Below are 26,879 nucleotides of genomic sequence, written 5' to 3' on the forward strand. Positions count from 1 at the left end.
TGAGCAGAGGATTGACCATATAAGGAGCGGCAGCGCCATAAAAGGAGACACCTTTCTTTATATGGAGGAAAGTAGTTCCGCTGCTGTCCGAACAACACGTCGTCTTTTGGTATCACTCCGCACCGCCTCCGTTAACTTCTCTCCTCTTCTATAATTAATCATGTGGAACTCATTAATATGTGGAACTCATTAATATGATGTCTTTAATTAACTGCGCGGTGTTTTATAGAGTGCGTGCGGACTGTATGACGATCTATATTGCACAGCGGACGGACATCCGGGCGCTGCTCGTCACATCCTTATGTGGAGCTGTGTGTGTGTGTGTGTGTGTGTGTGTGTGTGTGTGTGTGTGTGGGCGGGGCGTCGCTGTGATGTAAACACAACTTTAACTTGTGTTTAATCAGCCGCAGCACATTAAATGGCGGAAGCCCTGAGCTGGTGTCCCTCCGCGGTGCTCCGGCTGCTCTCGGTGATTCACGGAGTTTCCTGGCGGTCTACTTGTTGCTAAAGTAACCGCTAACTGCTGCTAACTGCAGCCGTTTCCTAGCTGCTAGCTAGTCGTGCAGCGGGTTGTCCTGTAAGCTCACTCCGCCCGGGAACTCCGACCCCGGGGCTCTGCTGGTGTTTACGCCGCTACCACAGCAGCTCCGGACCGCCGGGAGGAGGAGGTGTTCAGTCCTTGGTTCGGGGGAGGGAGGGGGGCGAGTCCAGCGGGGAATGCTGGCGGCGAGCGGAGCCGGAATGGGCACCAGAACCGGAGCCGGGCGTGCGGGTAACGGAGCCGGGCTCAGCAGCCTCTCCGTGAACACGGCGGCACCGGACACAGACACCGACAGAGGCCAGTTTGACGACAGAGACTACAGCACCGAGGTGGTCTACAGCGGCTCCGACCAGGACTCTGACTCCGGGGACGATGAAGACACGGCGGGTTCAGGCGGGGACAGGAGAGGCGTGAAGCGGGAGAGGAGCGAGAGGGAGGTCGGGCATCAGTCCGCGGCCTCCTCCGAAGGGCTGAGCGGGGGTTACGGCGGGGTCAGCCCCGGGGTGCCAGGAGCCAAACCCGGCAAGAAAACCAGAGGAAGAGTGAAGATCAAGATGGAGTTCATCGACAACAAGCTGCGGAGATACACGACGTTCAGCAAGAGGAAGACCGGCATCATGAAGAAGGTGAGCTGGACAGGTAACAGGTCTGATGACGTCAGTGTTAGGAGGGAGACAGAACTGGAGGTTTGATTGATCAGCCTGATCGTCGATTAGCCTGATTATTGATTAGCCTGATTATTGATCAGCCTGATCGTAGATCAGCCTGATTATTGATTAGCCTGATTATTGATTAGCCTGATCGTTGATCAGCCTGATTATTGATTTTATTATTGATCAGACGTGTGTGTGTCAGCTGTCACCTGGACGGTGTGTCTGCTGAGATGTTCTCCTTCATACTGGATGTAATTAACTGAGTACTGAAGTATCTCACCTCATCGTTTTACTCCGACTGACGGCAGCACACCTGTGAACCATCCTTCATGTTGTTATTGATCCTGAGGTGTGTTCAGTCACCATTAGAGCTGCACGATTCTGGAAAAAATGTGAATCACGATTTTTTTGCTTAGAATTGACATCACGATTCTCTGGCACGATTTTTTTCACAAAATGTTTCTTGCACTGATGAACTTTAACAAAACAAAAAAACATTGCTTTGGCAGAGGCATCGTAGCAGTTCTGTCATTGGAAGAGAAATTATTTTTACAAAAGTAAAAAAAATAAAATTGAGACATGCGGCTGATAACAACTTCCCCTTATCATCATATGCACATCAGTCTGATTTCCTTAGAACTGAGAGCATATGGCCCTGAACACAGCACTTCAGAACTGAACTCGACTGTTGAATCTTTCATTGTATCTCTACAAGGAAAATCTTTTTAAAAATGGACTTAACACCTCATCAACTTATTAGCCTTTTTAAAATTATTATTATTATTATTACCATAATTTGTGTTGTGGTGATACAAATACAATACAGTTCATTATTGTTTTTGTTGTTGTGACTTTATAAAGGAGTGAAATCAGGCGCTATAAAATGAACCGTCAGGCTCAAATACGGCTCCATGATCCGACTGGACCATAAATCAGACTTAGCGGAAAAATGATCGATTTCCTGCAATTCTGCCTCGCGCTGCTTATTGTACATGTCAGGGAGCGCAACGTTTGAAAAGTAGCTGTGGGAGGGCATCGAGGACCGTTGGTCCAGAGTGTTTATCATCTTCCAACATCCCTCACGTTGTACAGTGTTTATTGGGGCCATATCTTTGGCTAGGTGATATGCGACAGCTGCTGTGATCTCCTTATGTCTACTGGAGTTTGGTGGGTATGGCGTTGCATTGTACAAGGTTCCGGTTATTGACACCTGTGTGTGTTTCTTGCCTTGTACGGCTTCATCATGCTGTACTTTGTGGTGACGTTTAAGGTGATTGTAGAGATTTGTGGTGTTGCCGTGCGGTGCTGCAACGACGGCAAAACACACTTTACAATGCACCTCACACTGTTCGTCATCGTCTGGCTTAAATCCAAAATACTTCCACACCACCGAATGCGAACCTTTTTTGGGAACGAGGTCGGTTCGGGTGGGTGGGTGACTCTCGCCACTACCACTTGGGTTTTCGTCGCCATCCATTCAACCCTCCTGACCGCAGACTTTCCTGCGCTTTAACTCTCGCTCACTCTTTCCAAACACTCAACTGCAGCCGGGCTTCCTCCACTGAATCACGTGTTGTAAAGACGCTTTACCATAGGCTGAGGGAGGAGGCGGCGGCAGTGCTGCGTTTGGGGGCGCTTGGATAAATCCGGTAGGAAATAGGAGCATTTGTTTATGATGCAGCTCGACATATAAAATGCTTCAGAATCGCGGCGTGTAGAAATGACATCGCGTGTGTGTGTGAATCGAGATCGCGGTTTTTTAACGATTAATCATGCAGCCCTAGTCACCATCACATCAAATATCATCATGAATACTGACTGGCGGCCACACGTGGCCCGCGGGCCGTAGTTTGGACACCGTTGGTGTAGAGCTGACCAATGAGCTGTCTCAAAGTATTTCTGTCAACATGCTGTCAGCATGTTTACCTGCTCAGGTACCTATGTCTGTGTGTGTGAGAGCCTCCATCAGCCTCCTCTTCCTCCTGCAGGCGTACGAGCTGTCCACTCTGACCGGTACTCAGGTGCTGCTGCTGGTCGCCAGTGAGACAGGTCACGTGTACACGTTCGCCACCAGGAAGCTGCAGCCGATGATCACGTCCGAGACGGGCAAAGCTCTCATCCAGACATGCCTCAACTCTCCGGACTCGCCGCCTCGCTCAGACCCTTCCTCCGACCAGAGGATGAGCGCCACGGGCTTTGAGGAGACTGACCTCACCTACCAGGTGTCTGAGGCCGACGGCTGCCCCGAGGTCGCCAAGGTAACGCCACCTTCAGACAGTATTGGTATCTATCATGGACCTGTAACTACTAGACACAGTAGTAGTGTCTCGGGTCAGGGTCACACAAATCTAACCAGCATACATTGTGGGGCGATCGCTGCTGACGATTCTGCGCCGGACTGGCTCATCTCGAACGAGCCTAATGAATTTCAGACCACAAGACAGGAAGTTGTTGACCCGATCCAGCCTTACTCTGCTGGTCCTAATTCAGACCAGATCAGGTGTTCCAGTCATCACTTGGACTTCACTTCACTTCCTGTCCAGAGTTTGATCACAGCAGCCTCTAGTTGACATTAGGAGAAGTTGATGGTGATTTGCCACTGAGTTGTTGTACCTGTCTGTGTCCCAGGATCTCCTCAAACCAGCATTCACCATGTCCAACCTGCCTGGCACCACACAGTCCACCCCTTCCTCCTCCTCCTCCTCCTCCACCTCAGTGTCCATGCAGGTTCAGACCAGCGCCCCCTCCTGGCAGCCCTCCTCCACCAACGGGACGGTGCTGAAGACATCAGCTGGTGTCGTACTTCCTGGTGGCTTCACCTTGATGTCAGGTAGGAGGGAACAGCTTCCTCTCACCTGTTTGTCTGTCTGTCATCGACTGGTCATGTCTGCTCTGCTTCACATCACAGCTGGACTCAAACTGATCCTCAGGATCCATGACTGATTTCATTACAATGACAGCTCGTTAGCATTGTTAACAGGATGTCACAGTGACGTCATGTTCAGCTGTCCACATACTTTTGTCCAGGGGTGTCACCATTTCTATTCTGAATCAGAAACTGATTGGACTGCTGCGTCACTTCTCGACTCTTTTCCCGTGTGATGGAGACGATCAGCTGACTGGTACCAGAGGAAACTCTGACAGTGTCGATCATGTTAGTTTATTTTCTTTTTCAGAGATCCTTTATTGACTTGTTTGTGAGGAGGGTTCACTCTGGACAGATTTGACATTTGTTGTTTATTTTTGGTGAATATTATTTGAACTAGTCAAAAGACAGCAGGATAAAGTCGAGCTGTTGTCGTAAAATATCTTTGTCAGGACGTAAAACCAACATCTGTTGATCTTCACTGATCCAGATGTGACGGATAAAAAGGAGAAAGGTGACACTCCTCAAACATCATGTGGTGTAAAATCAGCTCTCAGCTTGTGTTCAGTCTGTTAGCAGCTCACCGGTCTGTGGCTCCGCCCCTTCCCTCACCTGTCCGCAGGTGCCTCGCTGCCCCCCGGAACACACACCATCCCCCTCAGCCAGCTGCAGGGCCAGCCTCTGGCCATCCAGGGCCCCGTGGCCCCCAGCCCCGCCTCCACGCTGCACGCTCCGCCCACACAGCCCACCACGCTGCTCCGCCTCCCTGCCACCGTGTCACTGTCAGGTCAGCACGCAGCCACGCCCACCACCCACCTGAGTGTGTGTGTGTGTGTGTGTGTGTGTGTGTCCTCGGCTGCTTACAGAACCTTACAGATACCAGCCTGGTGTGAGCTGACGTCAGACGCTGAGATCAGAACTGAACAGAGCAACTGGACATTTCTGATCTCAGAGTTAGAAAATGATTGATGATTGATTATTTGTGTCAACAGCTGTAACCTAACAACAGACTGATGTTTACGGTTTATCAAACTGGGACAAACAAACATTCAGATTCCTTTGTTGTTTAGAACGTTATTATAACTCTACAGAAACGCTTCGGTCAATTCATCGTATTAAATAATTATTATTATTAATTATTATTAATTAAGCTGAATTGAGCTTCAGGTGAGCTGCAGGTGAGCAGACGGGCAGGTAACAGTGAGGGTGAAGGAGGTGTTGATCACATGCTGGCCAACAGGTGAATCTCTCTGTGGTCAACAGCTCCACCTGTTTCACGTGTGGACACACCTGAGTGAAGTCAGATTCCTCCTCCATCCATCACAACGAATGCCAAAATGTGACTGGTCGACACTGTTTTTAAGAAAGGTAAACAGAGCTGTCCTGCTGTTTGCACATGAACATTGATGATACTTGATGATGTCATCAGGAGGCGGAGTCTCTCAGCAGCTGCAGACCTTCCAGGTGCAGACCAGCAGTCATCAGACTTCCACCAATCAGAGCAGCTCAGATATACACAACCCCGCCTCCTCCACAGGTAAGAACATAGCTCCGCCTCCTCAGCAGCTGTCAGCTGGCATTGATGCTCATCACTTCCTGTATGCACTTCACAATAAAAGTGTTTTAATGTGAGGGTGGTGACATGCTTTTATTATGAAGGAGCCTCCGTGAGGCTAGGTCTGACCTGATGGAACAGCTGGCTGATGTTCCACTTTACTCTCCACGCTCACCTGCATCTGTCACACGGTTCAGCCTCTATCTCACCTGTACCACTTCTCATCAGACACGTCTGAAGTGACGACCTCAGTGAGAGTGGAGAGAGGAACGATGAACTCAGTGCTGCCACCTGCTGGTGGACCTCAGCTGTGGTGTGCTGCGTTGGGGATGAGGAGGAGGCCGTGACAGTTGATGTGATCATATCTACAGCTGATCACTTTAAACATCAACACGTGACTTTACTTCTGAAGCAGTTGAGGTTAATGTCACAAGTTTACAATAAAACACAGTGTGTGAAGACATTCAGGCCAAATAAGAGCTGCATGAATAAATACATCAAATCAATAATCTCAGTGATCAGTGTGACAGAGTGATCTGATGAAGGTCAGCTGTGTGACGTGACGATGAAGCAGATCGTCTTCTCTCTGTTTGTTTCAGACCAACAAGTCATCAGCATTTTAACAGTTTTCAGTAAATTAAAGTGCTTTATCGTCGGCTTAGGTTAGAGGCTTAGAGCGGGGCTCAGCCCATCCCTCGTCTGGAGCCGCAAAACATACTCGTCTCTTATAATGAAGGTGACGCAGCCTAGAAAGATTGTTCAAAGGCCTAAATGAGCATGAATTTATATTTTTACATGAACTCTGCAGTGGGCTGCTGATGCTTACAGCGTAAGGTACTTCAACTTGTGTTGGTGCATTTATGAAAAAAAGAGAACTCGCCTACAATTAATAGAAATAGAGTAGCAATACAGAACGATGTAGCAGACCCACTCCAGTCCTCCCTGTGTCTGTGAAAATGTACAAAATAAAAAATAGCCTCATTTGATAATAAATAAAACAGCCTAGATATAAAAACAGTAAAAGTAAAAAATAAATTAAAAAACCACAGGACAGTTTAAACGTTACTTTAGTCCATTTCAGTGGGTTAATCCTTCTTTGTTATCCTCAGCCACAGACAGCGATCAGCCCTCCGGCTTTACTGTGAAACACAGTGATATTAACATTATTATTATATTATCATTCAGTTAATCACAGCTGGATAGAACAGATACGATTGTGTGTAGGCTGAAGAAGAAGAAGAAGAGTCACTGTCGGCCTGAATCAGAATCAGAATACTTTATTAATCCCCGGGGGGGAATTAAAGGTGACGATGATAAAAATATTATTCATTTTCATGTAAAACGTCAAAGCCACAGGGAGCCGCTGCGTGACGGAGAGCGTATCAGTGAATACTTCACTGTGTGCTGCAGCCGTGGTTCACATGGTTATTGGTGCGGTCCCTGAATGCAACGCGGAGCTGAAAGTGTTCTGATTGGATCACTGTGATGTCTCTCTGCAGCCAGTCTTCCTGCCTCCATCAGCTCCTCCTCCTCCTCAGTGGCCGGTCACATGATGTACCCCGGCGGTCACACAGTAATGTACGCCGCACCGACGCCCTCGCTCAGCGACGGCAGCCTCACTGTCCTCAACACCTTCCCCCCGACAGGCCACGCCCAGTCACATGACCCAGGTACACCCTGTTTCTGTGGTTACAGCAACCAGCAGCTGATGCAGGCAGCCCACATGTTGTTGTTGTTGTTGTTGGTGGTGGTGGTGGTGGTGGTGTTGTTGTTGTTGTTGTTGTTGTTGTTGTTGTTGTTGTTGTTGTGTAACAGTTCTGTCTCATGTCTTCCAGGTTCTCTTCCGCAGGTCTTCCTCACGTCTCTTCCTCCAGTCACTGCTCAGATCCCGGTTTCTGCAGTCCAACTCCACCCGGTACCTGTACTAGTACTACTGATACTGCTGATAGTACTACTGATACTGCTGATAGTACTACTGATACTGCTGATAATACTATTGATACTGCTGATAATACTACAGATACTGCTGATGATACTGCTGATACTGCTGATAATACTACAGATACTGCTGATAATACTATTGATACTGCTGATAATACTATTGATACTGCTGATAATACTACAGATACTGCTGATAATACTATTGATACTGCTGATAATACTACAGATACTGCTGATGATACTGCTGATACTGCTGATAATACTACAGATACTGCTGATAATACTACAGATACTGCTGATAATACTACAGTCGTGTCAGTGCTGGTCGGCTGACTTGATGTTGTTGTGTCTGTTGTTCAGATGGTCATCAGTCAGCAGAACAGCAGCAGCAACTTGACAGAGCTGCAGGTCGTCAGTCTGGACGTCCACCAATCAAAAGACGACTGACTGTCTTTCACACACACACACACACACACACACACACACACACACACACACACAGCTGGATCTCCTCTGGATGTCATCAAAGGCCCAATCCCAACATCCACATCTCACACACTCTCTCTCTCTCTCTCTCTCTCTCTCTCTCTGTCTCTCTCTGTCTCTCTCTCTCTCTCTCTCTCTCTGTCTCTCTCTCGCACTCTCTCTCTCTCTCTGTCTCTCTCTCTCTCTCTCACACTCTCTCTCTCTCTCTCTCTCTCTGTCTCTCTCTGTCTCTCTCTCTCTCTCTCTCTCTCTGTCTCTCTCTCGCACTCTCTCTCTCTCTCTGTCTCTCTCTCTCTCTCTCACTCTCTCTCTCTCTCAGACTTTGAGACTTGAAGTCCTGGAGGACTGTCCCACTGTCCCATCGTTCAGTCCACGAGGGCTCTCTGGAGGACATTTAAGCCTTTTAATGGACACTTTCTGTCAGGCTGCACTTCTGCCTAAATACCCACAGTTCATAGCGTTTTGACGTTAAAAGCTGGGTCACAGCGATGATCCGGACGCTCTCCTGATTCTTTATGCAACATTTTTTATTGATAAGCGTTCATTTTCTAAGTCACGACCAAACGTGACGTTTTCTACAGAACTGATTGTGTACTGAAATCACTCCGTTTGTTCAACAATAAAACAGTATGAAACTTTTTAACTCTGACTCAACATGTTCCTGCTTCCTGCTTCGATTATTAAACATCTTAAACTGTAAATAAAAAGTCCCAAACCTCCACAGTGAAGTGAAACGTCACGGTGCTGTCAGCTCACCAGCACCTCGCAGCTGACAGCAGGCGGGGACTCTGACGGCTCAGGGGCCGATGGGATTGGGCCACAAACTGTTGTGATGATGCAGTCAACTAACCAACAACAACAACAACAACAACAACACGGGTCAGAAACGTCTGAAGGCTCCAGAACAAAGTTGGAATGTTTTGAGTTCATTTTGTGTCAAACGTTCACAAACACAAGAAATTATTTAATTTTCGCTTTAAATGCTGAAAATCTCAAACAGAGACGATGATGTCATCAGACTGATGCTCAGGTGTAGTGATGATGTCAGTCTGAACAGGTATCACGCACTACACACACACACACACACACACACGTGTTAATAGTATTGGTCCTGTGAATGTATCTGTGTTTGTGTTTGTTTCATTTTATGACTTTAAAAAACAAAACCGTTGAGTCACCCAGCCTCTTAAAGGAACAGTTCACCCAAAAGCTGCAGCCCACCTTTACTCCACCCTCGTGCTCCGTCAGCCTGCAGACTGAAACTCAGCACAGTTCTCAGGAAGCATGTAGTCCATCTGAAGACACATAATAACAGACAACGTTCAGTATACTGCAGTATCAGTGTACATGGGTGTACTGCAATACACTGAAGTACACATACTGCAGTATGAGTACACATATGTAAACCTGTCAGTCAGGTGACTGGTCGAGGTCAGGGGACTGGTGTCGAGGTCAGGGGACTGGTCGAGGTCAGGGGACTGTGGTCGAGGTCAGGGGACTGGTCGAGGTCAGGGGACTGGTGTCGAGGTCAGGGGACCTGTCAAGGTCAGGGGACTGTGGTCGAGGTCAGGGGACTGGTGTCGAGGTCAGGGGACTGGTCGAGGTCAGGGGACTGGTGTCGAGGTCAGGGGACCTGTCAAGGTCAGGGGACTGTGGTCGAGGTCAGGGAACTGGAGTCAAAGTCAGGGGACTGGTGTCGAGGTCAGGGGACTGTGGTCGAGGTCAGGGAACTGGAGTCAAAGTCAGGGGACTGGTGTCGAGGTCAGGGGACTGGTCGAGGTCAGGGGACTGGTGTCGAGGTCAGGGGACCGGTCGAGGTCAGGGGACTGGTGTCGAGGTCAGGGGACCTGTCGAGGTCAGGGGACTGTGGTCGAGGTCAGGGGACTGGTCAAGGTCAGGGGACTGGTCGAGGTCAGGGGACTGGTGTCGAGGTCAGGGGACTGGTCGAGGTCAGGGGACTGGTGTCGAGGTCAGGGGACTGTGGTCGAGGTCAGGGGACTGGTGTCGAGGTCAGGGGACTGTGGTCGAGGTCAGGGGACTGGTGTCGAGGTCAGGGAACTGGTGTCGAGGTCAGGGGACTGGTGTCGAGGTCAGGGAACTGGTGTCGAAGTCGGGACTGGTGTCGAGGTCAGGGGACTGGTGTCGAGGTCAGGGGACTGTGGTCGAGGTCAGGGGACTGGTGTCGAGGTCAGGGGACTGTGGTCGAGGTCAGGGGACTGGTGTCGAGGTCAGGGAACTGGTGTCGAGGTCAGGGGACTGGTGTCGAGGTCAGGGAACTGGTGTCGAAGTCGGGACTGGTGTCGAGGTGTCGCTGGTCTCTGCCGTGAACATCAGGATGTGAAGTCCACACCGTACAGTCAGTGTGGAGGGTTGAGCTGGTTTAACGTTGGTGTGTTTAAGGACACTTGGACATCTGAGAACTGATGTGTTAATGATTCAGTCACCAGGAGACACACATAGGCTGTGTCCAAATTCAGGGGCTGCAGCCCACGAAGTGCATTTGAAGGCAAATTACGTCACAACGCTGCGCGAAGGCTGTCCCAATTCAGAGGCTCCTCCAAACGCAGCCCACAAATGCAGCCTGGCCTTCCCTCTTTTCGGAGGACGCATCGCTACTATCCTTCGCGGCCTGCTATATCCCAAGATCCTTTGCGCGCCGCTGCTCAGTCCCGAAACAGAAGAGGAAGCAAGAGAAAATGGCGACATCAAGTGGCGCAGACATGACATTCAAATTTAAGTAATGGGTTTATACTCGGTTTTTCATGTAAACATCCAACGCCAGATATGTTAAACTTCAAAACCTCCAGATGTTAACTTTCAGTTAAAACACGTGACGCTGGTGATGCTATGGTAAATATAGTTGTTATTCACCAATGGGTTAATGTTTATTTTGTAATGTTAATGATTCAATTTAGATTTGACACATTTTGTCGTTAATTTTTGTACACACACAAATAAATGTACACGTTTGATAGATTCGAACCAAAACAGACTTTAATGCATCTCTTCATTCACAATCGTGACGTAAGGGTAAGGGGCGGGAACATCTGGTGAGGCAACCAGGAAATACTCCGAAGGCTAGACCGTCTTTAACAACGGTGGACGAGGCCTTCAAACACCTGTCCAAAGGACCCGGCCCTCGTGGACCGCGAAGGCTGCAGCCACTGAATTTGGACACAGCCATAGACTCTGATCTGGATTCAGTCTGGTGATCTGATGTGGACTCTGTTGGACCTGCAGCACCTTGTCACTCTGAACACACCTGAGAATTATTTTATAAATTCAGCTGTATTTTTTCAAACTGCAGTTGGTTTGACCTTTGACCTCTCGTGTTATTAACACAATAAGGTGAAGTGAACAGTGTGTTTCTCTGTCAGGTTCTTCAGCTCTTTTAAATCAACACTTCTTTGTCTGATTCTCCTTCAACAACTCAGATTTTATTAAATGAAGGTTTTTACTTCTCTAAACTAAATATATATATCGTTTATACGCACACATTCTTAAATACTTCATTAAGTCCGTGTTCTTCACGGATGTGACGTGTCTTCACGGACGTGACGTCATGTACCCGTCGCTTCCAGAAGACGTCATTGGCGCGACACGTGCGGTGGTCTTTCTTTCCCCGTGTTAGCAGTTAGCAGTTAGCAGGAGTTTTACCGGATTCTCGGTGAGTTTTAGTTGAAATAAACCCTGACAGAGAGATGGCTGCTGCCGGGGCGACGAGCAGGAAGAGGCTCCTGAGGGAGGAGGACATGACCAAGGTGGAGTTTGAGACCAGCGAGGAGGTGGATGTCACCCCCACCTTCGACACCATGGGACTCCGGGAGGACTTGCTCCGCGGCATCTACGCTTACGGTAGGCCGGGGATCTGCGGGGCCTCGAGGGGAGCGCTAGCTCAGGATGTTAAAGCTAACGTTATGGTCATCCCCGTGTTTTTATTTAGTAGTCTGGTTCAGTAAAATAGATACATTTGGTTAATGACAGTATAATTTAAGTGCAGATGCGCATCATTCACTTTAAAAGCGGTGTTTTGTTATTGTTTAACGGCTTGTGAGCATGTTAGCATCCACATTAGCCGTCCCAGCTCTGCAGCTGCGCAGTTTACCGCCGAAATGTTTCTGATCGTGTTGTTGAGTGTGAAGTGAAACACGACCGAAGTCTGTCTGCTGGTCCAACACACAGAACCGAGCCGCAGTGTGTTGGGCTGAACTCTGGTCTCTGCTGGGTCAACTGGGTGTCTGTGGTTGTCCTGCAGCAGGCGGCGAACAGCTCCACTGTACTGATTATTATTACCGGCAGTGAGCGGCTGTTCACACCGGAGGAGAGCCGAGGTGGTGACTACATTGTACAATATGATTGGTACTGGTACTGGTCATGTTTCGAAAGTAGTAAATACAAAATACGTTAAATTGACAAAAATGTGACGAGGAGTTCGGGTGGTGTTACTCGATCCTCAGTAATTTATTTAGATTACTAACAGACAGTCAGATATGGGGCTAGTGGTGGAGGTAGAGTCAGAGGTGCAACATTGGCGAACCGAACCAGTGTGAATGGATGAGCTGGCGGTGTGATGGTGTTCACTGTCTGATAACTGAACAGGTCCTTCACTCAACAAAATAAAGAGAAATGTCCCACAAAGCAGCGCTACAGGACCAAACAACAGTAACGTGGTAACTGGTTGTGTCTTATATGAGGAAAAATTACTGCAGAAGCCTCTGTCCTCCCATCTGTCCTCCTGTCTGTCATCCTGTCTGTCCTCCGGTCTGTCATCCTGTCTGTCCTCCGGTCTGTCATCCTGTCTGTCCTCCCATCTGTCCTCCTGTCTGTCATCCCATCTGTCCTCCTGTCTGTCATCCGGTCTGTCCTACCGACTCTTCATCACATTTCTGCCCGAAAAACAGCGTCTGTCCCTGGCAAAAAACTTTAACTCACCATGTCTTTGTCTCCTTCACTGTTGTAGTTACTGTTGTCATGGTGACGGTCAGCACTCCTGACTGAGACTTCAGGTAACTTTCCCCCAGAAAACCGCCTCCCTCCCCGCAGTGACAGTCGGACAGCGTCCTGTTGACTGATGGAGATTATGTAATTATGTAATTTAGAGAAAAACGTAACTTTGCCACTTTCCAGGATGTTTGGTGGGTCAGGATCTCATCACAACACATTATAACAGCATCATATGATTATAAACAGTCAGAGGGTACATGTTTAGATTAACAAGAGGACACCGGGGAAACGCGTAGAAAAAAACACACGTCATCACCATGACGTTTACTGTCACACCTTTTTTGAATTACCGATGCGTCTTTACGCCGGAGCTGCTCGTTTCTGTGTGAACAAACAAAGGCGGAGAATTGGCGAACCACCACTGTGGAGATAATGCAGACTGTCTGTGTGAAAAGGGCTTCTGTGTTCATCACTGTGTGTGTGTGTGTGTGTGTGTGTGTGTGTGTGTGTGTGTGTGTGTGTGTGACTCTGATGGTCTCTGTCTGTGATGTTATTAGGGCTGTGCAATTAATCAAATTTTGATCGTGATTTTGATTTTTGGATCAAACGATCTTCAAACTAATTTACTGGGGAAAAAACGTACCACGTTACTGTTGTTTGGTCCTGTAACGCTGCTTTGTGGGACCTTTGTCTATATTTTGTGGAGTGAAGGACCTGTACAGTTATCACACAGTGAACACCATCAGACCAACGCCCTCGCTCCCCGTCACCGGCTTATCCGTTCACACTGGTTCGGTTTGCCAATACTGCGTCTCTGATACTACCTCTGATACTACCTCTGATACTACCTCCAGAGGCGCATCAGATGCGCAGTGAAATTTCCCCCCTCGCAAAGACAAGGCCACAACCCCCACGACATCAACGCAGTCAGACATCGATCTCAGACACACTGTATAATGTGACTCCTTATCCGCCAAATTCGGACAGGCACAAGAAAATAGCAGCTGCCATTGGATACTTTTCAGCTAAAGATATGCACCCTGTCGTTTGTCTGTTTGGTTTTCTAAGTATATTTATTTTATTCATTAAATGTTTTATAGAAATTGCAGAACAGTTGGATACATATTGGTACATTAGTTTCGATTTGAACATTTTGTGTATTCCTTAGAGAGAAATGCTGAATATATGCATCATGTTTCCAAACTCAAAAATAATCCTTTAAATAATGGTGATGTCAGTACTGACCAAAATAATCGTGATTATGATTTTTTCCATAATCGAGCAGCCCTATTTGTTATGTAATGACTGAGTCCACATCAACCCCAACATGTTAATCACCTGGACTCAACACGTCCTGGGAGATTGACCATCCTGTCCTCTATGTCCCTGACAGTCCAGCTGTTACCAGATGTTTGTTGTCCGTTTCAGGTTTTGAGAAGCCATCGGCCATCCAGCAGAGAGCCATCAAACAGATCATCAAAGGCAGAGACGTCATCGCCCAGTAAGACCTCTGTCTGTCTCTATATGACCTGTGATGTCCTCTAACAGCTGGTCTCAGGACTGTCTGTCTCTATATGGCCTGTGATGTCCTCTAACAGCTGGTCTCTGATGTGTTCAGGTCTCAGTCTGGAACAGGAAAGACGGCCACCTTCTGTGTGTCGGTGCTGCAGTGTCTCGACATCCAGGTCAGAGGAACTTTCAGGACCTTGTTGATAAATTATAAACATGTCAACAACATGTTGTTGGTTGGTGGACAGACTGTGATGGCGACATTGTGTTTCCTGTCTGCAGGTGAGGGAGACGCAGGCCCTGATCCTCGCTCCAACCAGAGAGCTTGCTGGACAGATTCAGAAGGTAGCCCGCCCACACCATCACACTCAGCCAATCATCTGTTAGCGGCGATGAGATGTTCTGTGTTCTGATTGGCTGTCTGTTCCCTTTGTGTGCAGGTGCTGCTGGCTCTGGGAGACTACATGAACGTCCAGTGTCACGCCTGCATTGGAGGCACCAACGTGGGCGAGGACATCAGGAAGCTGGACTACGGCCAGCACGTGGTGGCTGGGACGCCCGGACGAGTGTTTGGTGAGTTTACACAGCGCCAGCAGCAGGAGACGCCACACACACACACACACACACACACACACTCACTCACTGCACAACAAATCACTAACCAGTCCATCGTCGTCAATATGCCACAGATCATCAGATTATTGTCATTAGTCATAATGTGACGAGTCGACACAGTTTGATGTAAAATAACCAGATGTGTTTTGGATCGGTGAACTTTGTTCTGCTCTTGTTCTGAGCGTCGCTCTGAAGTCTTCATGTGGACCTGTTTTCAGTCAGAACTTTGTTCTGGATCATTTTAGCAGCAGACGTTTCTAAAATAAAGAAAATCTGAGTATCCGATGGAGCTGACTGCTCAGCTGGTTTCATGGAAATCCGTCGTCCAGTTTCCCAAAGACACTCAGTTGCCTGTCTCTGTTCTAACTGCTGATTGGTTGGCCTCTGACTCAGGCATCCAATAGGAAGCTGACGTTGGTTTGTCTGTTGTTTTACTGCAGATATGATTCGTCGCAGGAGTCTGAGGACACGAGCCATCAAGATGTTGGTTCTGGACGAAGCTGACGAGATGCTCAACAAAGGTGAGACTGAGCATGTGCAGGTGTGTCACCTGCAGACAGACATACCTTGATAAGTCTGTGATGTCTCTGTCCAACATCTCGGTGGAGGCGTAACCGCTGTGTGGACAAAATACTGTGAACACAAGCTGAACAAGATTACAGCTTGTCTCACACAGGTTTGTTGGTTCACTCAATGTCTAAAATCTGTTAAAAAGTGAATGGAGTTTGGTGCAGAGAGGCCTTAAACCAGGTGATAAGATAGATGCAGGGTTCTGTTTGTTAGTGTGTCTGTTGGCTCATGGTTGTGTCTGTGTTCAGGTTTTAAGGAGCAGATCTATGATGTGTACCGTTACCTGCCTCCGGCCACTCAGGTGGTTCTGATCAGCGCCACGCTGCCTCATGAGATCCTGGAGATGACCAACAAGTTCATGACCGACCCGATCCGCATCCTGGTCAAACGGTCGGTCCAGACACCACCCAGACAACACTTAAATAACACCCAGACAACACTTAAACAACACCCAGACAACACTTAAACAACACTTAAGCAACACCCAGACAACACTTAAGCAACACCTAGACAACACTCAGGAAGATCACGTGGAGATATAAAACATCTTCAGCATCTAACTGTTCTTTAGAAACTGAACCTCTCCCTCTCTCTCTCTCTCTCTCCTCCCCCTCTCTCTCTGTCCCCCTCTCTCTCGGTCTGTGTGGATGTCTGTCCCCCTCTCTCTCGGTCCCCCTCTCTCTCGGTCTGTGTGGATGTCTGTCCCCCTCTCTCTCTGTCCCCCTCTCTCTCTCTCTCTCTGTCCCCCTCTCTCTCTCTCTGTCTGTGTGGATGTCTGTCCCCCTCTCTCTCTGTCCCCCTCTCTCTCTGTCCCCCTCTCTCTCTCTCTGTCCCCCTCTCTCTCTCTCTCTCTGTCCCCCTCTCTCTCTGTCTGTGTGGATGTCTGTCCCCCTCTCTCTCTGTCCCCCTCTCTCTCTCTCTGTCCCCCTCTCTCTCGGTCTGTGTGGATGTCTGTCCCCCTCTCTCTCTGTCCCCCTCTCTCTCTCTCTCTCTGTCCCCCTCTCTCTCTCTCTCTCTCTGTCCCCCTCTCTCTCTCTCTGTCCCCCTCTCTCTCCGTCTGTCCCCCTCTCTCTCTGTCTGTGTGGATGTCTGTCCCCCCCTCTCTCTCTCTGTCCCCCTCTCTCTCTCTGTCTGTGTGGATGTCTGTCCCCCTCTCTCTCTGTCTCCCTCTCTCTCTCTGTCCCCCTCTCTCTCTGTCCCCCTCTCTCTCTCGGTCTGTGTGGATGTCTGTCCCCCTCTCTCTCTCTCTCTGTCCCCCTCTCTCTCTCTCTCTCTCTGTCCCCCTCTCTCTCCGTCTGTCCCCCTCTCTCTCTGTCTGTGTGGATGTCTGTCCCCCTCTCTCTCTCTGTCCCCCCCTCTCTCTCTCTGTCCCCCTCTCTCTCTCTGTCTGTGTGGATGTCTGTCCCCCTCTCTCTCTGTCTCCCTCTCTCTCTCTGTCCCCCTCTCTCTCTGTCCCCCTCTCTCTCTCGGTCTGTGTGGATGTCTGTCCCCCTCTCTCTCTCTCTCTGTCCCCCTCTCTCTCTCTCTGTCCCCCTCTCTCTCCGTCTGTCCCCCTCTCTCTCTGTCTGTGTGGATGTCTGTCCCCCTCTCTCTCTCTGTCCCCCCCTCTCTCTCTCTGTCCCCCTCTCTCTCTCTGTCTGTGTGGATGTCTGTCCCCCTCTCTCTCTGTCTCCCTCTCTCTCTCTGTCCCCCTCTCTCTCTGTCCCCCTCTCTCTCTCGGTCTGTGTGGATGTCTGTCCCCCTCTCTCTCTCTCTCTGTCCCCCTCTCTCTCTCTCTGTCCCCCTCTCTCTCCGTCTGTCCCCCTCTCTCTCTGTCTGTGTGGATGTCTGTCCCCCTCTCTCTCTCTGTCCCCCCCTCTCTCTCTCTGTCCCCCTCTCTCTCTCTGTCTGTGTGGATGTCTGTCCCCCTCTCTCTCTGTCTCCCTCTCTCTCTCTGTCCCCCTCTCTCTCTGTCCCCCTCTCTCTCTCGGTCTGTGTGGATGTCTCTGGCCTTCAGTGATGAGTTGACTCTGGAGGGGATAAAGCAGTTCTTCGTTGCCGTGGAGAGAGAGGAGTGGAAGTTTGACACTCTGTGTGATTTGTACGACACTCTGACCATCACACAGGCCGTCATCTTCTGCAACACCAAGAGGAAGGTCAGATGCGCGCACACACAGTCGCACACACAATATGAGAGGCCTGCTTTATACTGAAAGGTGTGTGTGTGTGTGTGTGTGTTTATATATATATGTGTGTGTATATATGTACGTATGTGCGTGTTCAGGTGGACTGGCTGACAGAGAAGATGAGGGAGGCCAACTTCACGGTGTCATCAATGCACGGAGACATGCCTCAGAAAGAGAGAGAGTCCATCATGAAGGAGTTCAGATCAGGAGCCAGGTAAACCAGCACCTGAACCGGACCAGGACCTGAGTCCTTAATGAGTTGTTGTGTTGGTTCATGTGTGTTTTGTGTGTTACAGTCGTGTGTTGATCTCGACGGATGTTTGGGCTCGAGGTTTGGATGTTCCTCAAGTTTCACTGATCATCAACTACGACCTGCCCAACAACAGAGAGCTCTACATCCACAGGTCCGTATCCCTCCACACAAACTAGTCCTCAGACTGCCTGTTGTCAACATATACTTCTACGTTTGGTTCACACGTCTCAGTTCAGAAGGAAACATGATGGTAACATTAAAGTTATAGACTGCACTTTGATGTGTACTTGAAGGGCGGGGCATGTGTTAGGGGGCGTGGTCAGAACAGTTGGTGCTGTAGGTGCTGATTACATCCAGCAGGGGTGTCTCACTGCCGACTGATCTAATAAATCAAACGGGTGTAGTGCTTCCTGCTGTTGCCTGTAATGATCTGACGTGACCTCTGTCCTCCTCCAGGATTGGTCGGTCTGGTCGTTATGGTCGTAAGGGCGTGGCCATCAACTTTGTGAAGAACGATGACATCAGAATCCTGCGGGACATCGAGCAGTACTACTCCACCCAGATCGACGAGATGCCAATGAACGGTACGAGTCAACCAATCACACGCTTACTGCTTCTACAGACACAGTCGATCAGAGCAAGGCTGAGTGCTACTTCCTCCTCTGATATCACAGCAGAAGAGACAAACTGTTGGTTTAGAGTTTTACAACAAACAACAAACAAACTGATGCACAGAAAGTAGTCGAGCAGAGAGCAGCGCACAGCTGCGTCACCAAACAGGACTGAGTTCATTACCTGGATCTGACAAGCTAACAGATTAGCAAGTGTGAGCTAACGTACAGTAAGTAGCTAGCCAGTGTTAGCCAGGCAGTGCTGCTGTGATTAGCTGCTGCCACACTGACATGTTCCTGTTTCCTCTCTGCAGTGGCCGATCTGATCTGATGTCACCTGGCTGACGTCACACCGGAGCCCCGCCCCTTTTACTTCCTGTTATTTCCTGTCTTTGTTTTTTTTTTTTTTTTTTTTTTTTTTTTACAATTTTAGTTTCTAAGTTGACTGTTGAGGTGAAAAAACTCACTCAGGTTTGTTCTTGTAAATAAAGTTGTTTTGGTTCCACATTGGTGTCTTCAGTTTGATTTAGCCTCAGTGGTCTGAGTCATGATCAGTTCAGTGTGATTGAACTCATCAGTGCGTTATTGATCAGCAATCAGATTGTCACAGATTAACTGTTGATTAATTAAACAACAGGGGATGTTTTGGACTACGAGCGCTGTGTGAATGATGTCAGACACACAGAGCGAGCGGTCAGTTTAATGTTTGTGTTTTACATTCTGACAACATGATGTTGAATCTGATCACTGAGGCTGGTTGGGTAACAACACACACACACACAGTGTTGTTGTGTTGCCTGGTAACCTGCAGTGTATCATTACATCACAGGATGCAGCTGTTTGGAGTTTTGTCCTTCAGTGAAGGAAGAAGAATTCAGATGTTTCACTTCAGTAAAAGAACTTATACTTCAGAGTAAAAGTACTCTGTTACAGGCACAAGTACTGCATTCAAAGACCTTTAGTGTTTTTTGGAAAGAGTGAAAGTACTCTGTCAGTGTAACTGAGTAAGTAAATTAATATATATAGCCCTTTTCACACAACGGCACAAATTCAGGTAGCTTCACAGGGGCCCCAGAAACATCAACATCAGTAAAAAGCCTGTCTAAAAAGATTGTCTAAGAAGGTTTTAAGTTCTCTCTTAAAGCCTTCAGTGGACTCGGAGCTCGTAAGGTCAATGGTAGTGCATTCCAGAGGCAAGGGGCACCTGCCTGGAAAGAGCAATCGCCTCGTGTTTTAAAATGAGTGTCAGGGACCATCAAGAGTTTCTGATCTGATGACCTTCGTGAGCGTGAGGGGGAATAGGGTCTCAGTAGCTCAGTGAGGTACGAGGGAGCTTGATCATGGAGGGCTCTAAAAGTAGTACTAAAATCCTAAAATGAATTGGTAACCAATGTAGGGAATATAAAATTGGGGTGATATGATCCCTTTTCTTGGATCCAGTTACGAGCCTTGCAGCTGCGTTCTGCACAGTTTGAAGGCGATTTACAGCCTTTTTGTTAAAACACAAAAGGAGCATTACAATAGTCAATGCGTGATGAAACAAAGGCATGAATTATCATCTCCACTTCAGGTCTTGAAATCATGGACCTCAGTTTAGCGATATTCTGCAGATGATGGAAGCAGTTCTTCACCAACTGTTTACAGTGGTGGTCCAAAGACATGTCCTTGTCAAACACAACACCTAGGTTACGTAGGCTAGGTTGGACAGAGAGACCTAACTGACCTAAATGCTGCTTTATGGGGGGAATGGCACTATCTGGGGCAATAATCAGTGTTTCAGTTTTGGCAGAGTTCAGTTGAAGAAGGTCTTTGATGGCAGTCAAAAGGGCAATTAGGTTGTCTAGTTTATGCAGCTCAGTCTGCTTGAAAGAGCAGTAGAGCTGAACATCATCAGCATATAGATGATAAGAGACATCACTGAACTCACTGATAATCTGTCCAAGAGGGGTCATGTAAAGCAAAAAGAGAAAAGGGCCGAGGACTGATCCCTGTGGGACCCCAAAGGCTAGCCCTGTCGGGTCAGATAATAACTGATTGACAAGGACAAACTCCTGTCAGTCAGATAGGACCTGAACCAATTCAAAACAGTACCAGTAATCCCAAAGGTGTTTCTGAGTCTGTTTAGTAAGACTTTATGGTCCACCGTGTCAAATGCAGCGGTGAGATCTAACAGTACCAGGACTGTATATTGACCAGAGTCTGCTGCCATCAGGACATCAGCTGAAACTCTAATTAAGGCAGTCTCAGTGTTTTTACACACACACACACACACACACAGACACAGATCTCTCTTATTGTTTCCTCTTTATTCTCAACTTTTCACTGTTAACAATCTTAAACACTGTGTCCTCTGTGTACTTTAAGCCCACAGTGTGTACTCTGTGTACTTTAACCCCACAGTGTGTACTCCGTGTACTTTAACCCTATACTGTGTACTCTGTGTACTTTAACCCTATACTGTGTACTCTGTGTACTTTAACCCCATAGTGTGTACTTGTGTACTTTAACCCCACACTGTGTACTCTGCGCACTTTAACCCCACACTGTGTACTCTGTGTACTTTAACCCCACACTGTGTACTCTGTGTACTTTAACCCCACACTGTGTACTCACAGTATGTACTTGTACTTGTACAAAAGTTCAGATCAGTTGAGTTTTGACAGTCGTGAGCTTCTCTGTCGATGACACACGAAGACGCTGGGCTGGAGCAGAAGAAGAAAAGGGCGAAGCAGGGGGATGTGATGTAACGTCCCTGCAGAGCTGGACACTGGCTGGACGTGGTCCTGATGACATCATCACCAGTAAGCGAGGCGTCTCCGTGTCCTCTGGTTGCTGCGGCTTATATAACAACAGCTTCAAAAAAGAAAACCGTTTTTAAAGATGAACATCACAGATACTCAAACTTCCACTGAGTGAAAGATTTCACTGCGTCAGTCCTTGAAAGTGTCCTGGAAACAGACTGATGTCAAACTGGAGCTTTTAGAAGGCGTAAGGTCCGACGATGATGGTAAGGCGGAGCACAGAGCTGGACTGATAACTGAGAGCTGAGTTCTGCGTCACCATCTCCAGGTCCAGGATGTGCTCTCTGGGACCAATCAGAGGATGCGTCATCACCAGCATGCCGCTCACGTTACTGGACCGCTGCAACAAGGACAACCAATAATTACTGTTCTAGTTCAGAGTAACACACTGTGGCTCCTGATTGACTGACAGTTTCCTCCAGCAGCCAATAATATCTGTTGAGTCTCTGACACTCATTCATCTATAATCCACTGAGATCACACAGAGATTACATGAAACCAGTAGATTTAGTTCACAGATTTTTTCAGATAAAAGGAAACAAACCAAGAAAGACAGAACGTATTAAGATTGAGGTTAGATTAGGTGAGATTACACTGCGAGTACAGATGATGTGATGAAATGAGCAGTGAGCAGACTGAATGTTATTGGATGAGACGTGTCAATGAAGAGAGGTTAAACACAATTGGATGAGATCAGAACAAATCACATCACAGTGAAGATTCAGTTACAGGAGCTGTGATGAGATTCGACTGAGTGCGTCCGACTCACCCTGAGGAAGAACTGCCCCCCCTCGTTCCCCACTTTGATCCTGAAGGTGTTGTGCATGTTGGGGAAGACGCTGGTGGCCTGAATCTGGAAGATGTCCGCCGGCACCGAGCGCTCCGACGTGATGCTCATATACTTATAGACGATAATGGGAGGAAGTCCTCTGCACGCGCTCAGAGACTGACAGCTGCAGCGACTGAGGACACAACAACACAGTGACTGATAATGTTACTATGGTGTTCCTGGTGGTTACCATGGATACTTGTTGGTTACTATGTTGTTTCGTGGTGGTTACTATGGTTTTCCTGGTGGTTACCATGGATACCTGTTAGTTACTGTGGTGTTCCTGTTGGTTACTATGGTGATCCTGGTAGTAACCATGGATACCTGTTGGTTACCATGGTGTACCTGGTGGTTACTATGCATTTCCTGGTGGTTACCATGGATACCTGTTAGTTACTATGGTGTTCCTGTTGGTTACTATGGTGTTCCTGGTGGTTACCATGGATACCTGTTAGTTACTGTGGTGTTCCTGTTGGTTACTATGGTGTTCCTGGTAGTAACCATGGATACCTGTTGGTTACCATGGTGTTCCTGGTGGTTACTATGGTTTTCCTGGTGGTTACCATGGATACCTGTTAGTTACTATGGTGTTCCTGTTGGTTACTATGGTGTTCCTGGTGGTTACCATGGATACCTGTTGGTTACTATGGTGTTCCTGGTGGATACTATGGTGTTCCTGGTGTTTACTATGGTGTTCATTGCTGTTACTATTGTGTTCCTGGTGGTTACTATGGTGTTCCTGTTGGTTACTATGGTGTTCATTGTGGTTACTATGGCGTTCATTGTGGTTACTATGGTGTTCCTGGTGGTTACTATTGTGTTCATTGTGGTTACTATGGTGTTCCTGGTGGTTACCATGGATACCTGTTGGTTACTATGGTGTTCCTGGTGGTTACTATTGTGTTCATTGTGGTTACTATTGTGTTCCTGGTGGTTACTATGGTGTTCATTGTGGTTACTATGGTGTTCATTGTGGTTACTATGGTGTTCCTGGTGGTTACTATGGTGTTCATTGTGGTTACTATTGTGTTCCTGGTGGTTACTATGGTGTTCCTGTTGGTTACTATGATGTTCATTGTGGTTACTATTGTGTTCCTGGTGGTTACTATGGTGTTCCTGTTGGTTACTATGGTGTTCATTGTGGTTACTATGGCGTTCATTGTGGTTACTATGGTGTTCCTGGTGGTTACTATTGTGTTCATTGTGGTTACTATGGTGTTCCTGGTGGTTACCATGGATACCTGTTGGTTACTATGGTGTTCCTGGTGGTTACTATTGTGTTCATTGTGGTTACTATGGTGTTCATTGTGGTTTCTATGGTGTTCATTGTGGTTACTATGGTGTTCCTGGTGGTTACTATGGTGTTCATTGTGGTTACTATGGTGTTCATTGTGGTTACTATGGTGTTCCTGGTGGTTACTATGGTGTTCTATGGAGCCCAGGTGAGTCTCACCCCTCTCCAGACTGGACATAGGGCTCCTGGCAGGGATTTTTGGGATAGCAGCGGTAACCTCCAAAGTAGTTCCAACACACCTGGTCATCACGGCAGTTTGATCCGGTTTCGCACTCGTTAATATCTGTGAACAGAACCAGGACAAACAGGATCACTTCAGAAACCAGTTCTGGGCAGCTTAGTTCTGCTGCTGGAGGACAGAAGATTTCTTTAAAGCTGTGAAGACGAAAGAATTCAGGAAGACTTCAAATCAACCTTGCAGCAGCTGATGTAAGAATAGGTGTTTACCAAGCTGTTGGCAGCCGTTCACTCTTTAATCTCACCTCTGATCGTCCCTGAACGCATCATCAGCTTAACTCTCACTGTGGTGAATTAACTGTACCTTGGCACAGACGTGGTCCCTGCAGCTGGTAACCTTCAGGACAGATGCAACGGAAAGAGCCGGGCTGGTTCACACACTGCCACTGACAGAGGCCCGAGAACAGCTGGCACTCATCCACATCTGGAAGACAGACAGGCAGACAGACAGACAGACAGACAGACAGACAGACAGTATTTCATCTCCACCATTGTAAACTGACATGAAAGTTTCAGGTTTGTTTCATATCATCAAGATATAAGATTTGTGTTTTTGTGTGTTTGTGTGTGTTCGTTGCTTTAATTGCTCTTATAAATGTCAGTTTCTGTCAACAGGCCAACAGACAGCAACTGGTAACTAATGGTAAATGTTTTAGAAAGAAACATCCCTAGTTTCTCTGTAGTTGCTCTGTAGTTGCTCTGTAGCTGCTCTGTAGCTGCTCTGTAGTTTCTCTGTAGCTGCTCTGTAGCTGCTCTGTAGCTGCTCTGTAGTTTCTCTGTAGCTGCTCTGTAGCTGCTCTGTAGTTTCTCTGTAGCTGCTATGTAGTTTCTCTGTAGCTGCTCTGTAGCTGCTCTGTAGTTTCTCTGTAGCTGCTCTGTAGCTGCTCTGTAGCTGCTCTGTAGTTTCTCTGTAGCTGCTCTGTAGCTGCTCTGTAGTTTCTCTGTAGCTGCTCTGTAGCTGGTCTGTAGCTGCTCTGTAGTTGCTCTGTAGCTGGTCTGTAGTTGCTCTGTAGCTGCTCTGTAGCTGGTCTGTAGTTGCTCTGTAGTTGCTCTGTAGCTGGTCTGTAGCTGGTCTGTAGTTTCTCTGTAGCTGCTCTGTAGCTGCTCTGTAGTTTCTCTGTAGCTGCTCTGTAGCTGCTCTGTAGTTTCTCTGTAGCTGCTCTGTAGCTGCTCTGTAGCTGCTCTGTAGTTTCTCTGTAGCTGCTCTGTAGCTGCTCTGTAGCTTCTCTGTAGCTGCTATGTAGTTTCTCTGTAGCTGCTCTGTAGCTGGTCTGTAGCTGCTCTGTAGTTGCTCTGTAGCTGGTCTGTAGTTGCTCTGTAGTTGCTCTGTAGCTGCTCTGTAGCTGGTCTGTAGTTGCTCTGTAGTTGCTCTGTAGTTTCTCTGTAGCTGCTCTGTAGCTGGTCTGTAGTTAGCCTACTCTTAAATTGCTGTGCAGTTAATTTACCATTTAGTTACTACTACTAGTTACTTCCTCTGGAGTTGCTCTAGAAACTCGAGTTCTTCTATTGTTGCTCTTAAGTTGCTGTGTTGTTGCTCTAGATGCTCTTAAGTTGCTCTGTTCCTACATCCAGTTTGAGCTTAGTGTGTCTGATTTGCTGAGTAGGTCAGGTGACCCTAACCTGGTGAATCTGGGCTCTCTGATTGGAGCTCACCTGCTCTCATGTCTGTTACCTGTGCAGTAGTTGAACTCGTCTGCAATGAATCCGATTGGACACTGGGCGGAGATCAGCCTGGCCTGGTTTCTGGTGATCTGGTGGTTGCCATGGTGAGCGGGCACTGCAGGGAGGGGGATGAGGTGCAGAGGGGGCGCTTGTGTGGCGGCGGGCTCCTCGTCTCTGTTGTCGATGATGATCTGGGCACTCTGCGGCAGACAGAAGTAGCCACCATAGAGGTTGATGCAACCCATTCCGCCTTTACAGGCATCTGGCAACGTCTCACACTCGTTGATGTCTGGGAAATGTAGTCCAACAACTTTTAACAATATTAAACAAACGTTTAACAACATTTAACAACAACCATTAAAGGTCCTGACACCTGAGTGTCACTCTCAGTCAGTGTCGGAGTAACGCATTACAAAAGTAATATATTTCTTTTAGCGGTAACAGAGCAATATAACCGGTTACTGATCATATTTCAGGAATATATTACATTCACATAACGTGTTACAATCCTTGTTACCGACCGAAGTGAAGCGGTCATTGTTGTTTCTTGAAGAACCCGTCCACACCAACAAAAGGCTGTGTGTGTTTAATCCAGCCGGGCCGACGAGTTCTGTGTTCAGTCTTCGTGTGACTGAAATGGGCTGAATGATGAAGACTAATGATGAAGCCCGATCCTCCGAGTGCACTTTAATTATATTCCTGAATCACACCATGCAGTCCTCAAATAACAAGAAGAGACGTTTGTGTCGTCGTGTCATTATAGAAGCTATAGGTCTGTTTGAGTCATGACTGAGTCCAGGACCAGTCCTACTGCTCTGTAGCGGTTACTGAAGTAACTTAAAAGCAGTGTAATGAGTAATGTATTACTCTACGCAGACAGGAATATATTACTTTAAAATGAAGTTAACCAGTAATATGTAATATATTACATTTTAACAACATCTTAACAACATTTAAACAACGTTTCACAAATCTGACAAACTTAACGTTTACCAAAGTTCAACCATCATCAGACAAACATTCAACATTCACTGTCGTTTCTCAAACAAACAACGCTTCTCTCTGATGACATCACAGTCTGATGACATCACAGTCTGATATTTGATTGATCATTGATCTAACATCAGTGATCAGCGTTGTAGAAATGTGCTGACACTGCAGGATGTCACTCACCTTTACATTCCTGCTCGGCCACGTTGAACTTGTAGCCCTCCGTACACTGTCAGACAACAACACGTTATTGATCCATCAGTTACTGATCGATTCATTACTGATCAAACACAACGGAAACATCACCAGGAACCATTTTGAATATTAGAATGTTAGTTTATTATATTTAACCCCCCC

At 47.6% G+C, this 26,879-nt stretch overlaps 3 protein-coding genes across 7 annotated transcripts in view; 2 read left to right on the plus strand and 1 right to left on the minus strand.

The window, feature by feature from the left end:
* Positions 1-243: 243 nt before the first annotated feature.
* LOC311264698 (serum response factor-like) lies at positions 244-8,685 on the plus strand. Of its 5 annotated transcripts, XM_084365785.1 has the most exons (8): positions 304-1,167; positions 3,183-3,452; positions 3,823-4,024; positions 4,683-4,847; positions 5,490-5,597; positions 7,115-7,285; positions 7,451-7,530; positions 7,917-8,685. In XM_084365785.1, the coding sequence occupies exons 1-8, from the start codon at positions 718-720 to the stop codon at positions 8,001-8,003; spliced, it is 1,533 nt and encodes a 510-aa protein (XP_084221911.1). In that variant the 5' UTR covers positions 304-717; the 3' UTR covers positions 8,004-8,685. The 5 variants fall into 5 exon arrangements, with proteins under 5 accessions (XP_084221914.1, XP_084221913.1, XP_084221915.1 ...); XM_084365787.1 differs by lacking the exon at positions 7,115-7,285 and having other exon boundaries at positions 296-1,167; XM_084365786.1 differs by lacking the exon at positions 4,683-4,847 and having other exon boundaries at positions 305-1,167.
* Positions 8,686-11,609: 2,924 nt separating this feature from the next.
* eif4a3 (eukaryotic translation initiation factor 4A3) lies at positions 11,610-19,216 on the plus strand. The gene is made up of 12 exons (XM_084369670.1): positions 11,610-11,897; positions 14,415-14,487; positions 14,605-14,671; positions 14,778-14,840; positions 14,936-15,068; positions 15,551-15,631; positions 15,929-16,070; positions 17,677-17,815; positions 17,944-18,059; positions 18,142-18,249; positions 18,555-18,682; positions 19,024-19,216. The coding sequence occupies exons 1-12, from the start codon at positions 11,744-11,746 to the stop codon at positions 19,038-19,040; spliced, it is 1,221 nt and encodes a 406-aa protein (XP_084225796.1). The 5' UTR covers positions 11,610-11,743; the 3' UTR covers positions 19,041-19,216.
* A 1,856-nt stretch (positions 19,217-21,072) lies between these two features.
* The window catches only part of LOC311274285 (EGF-containing fibulin-like extracellular matrix protein 1), an 8,357-nt gene continuing 2,550 nt past the window's right edge, over positions 21,073-26,879 (minus strand). The window contains exons 3-8 of the mRNA XM_084381836.1: positions 26,706-26,751; positions 25,543-25,821; positions 24,175-24,294; positions 23,793-23,916; positions 22,280-22,472; positions 21,073-21,850 (exon numbers count right to left, since the gene is read on the minus strand). Coding sequence (XP_084237962.1) covers positions 21,689-21,850; positions 22,280-22,472; positions 23,793-23,916; positions 24,175-24,294; positions 25,543-25,821; positions 26,706-26,751 — 924 coding nt within the window. The 3' untranslated portion in view covers positions 21,073-21,688. The remainder of the gene's footprint in view (positions 21,851-22,279; positions 22,473-23,792; positions 23,917-24,174; positions 24,295-25,542; positions 25,822-26,705; positions 26,752-26,879) is intronic.

Source organism: Pagrus pagrus (assembly GCF_965226575.1).
Source record: "Pagrus pagrus genome assembly, chromosome: 2".
Lineage (NCBI taxonomy): Eukaryota > Metazoa > Chordata > Actinopteri > Spariformes > Sparidae > Pagrus > Pagrus pagrus.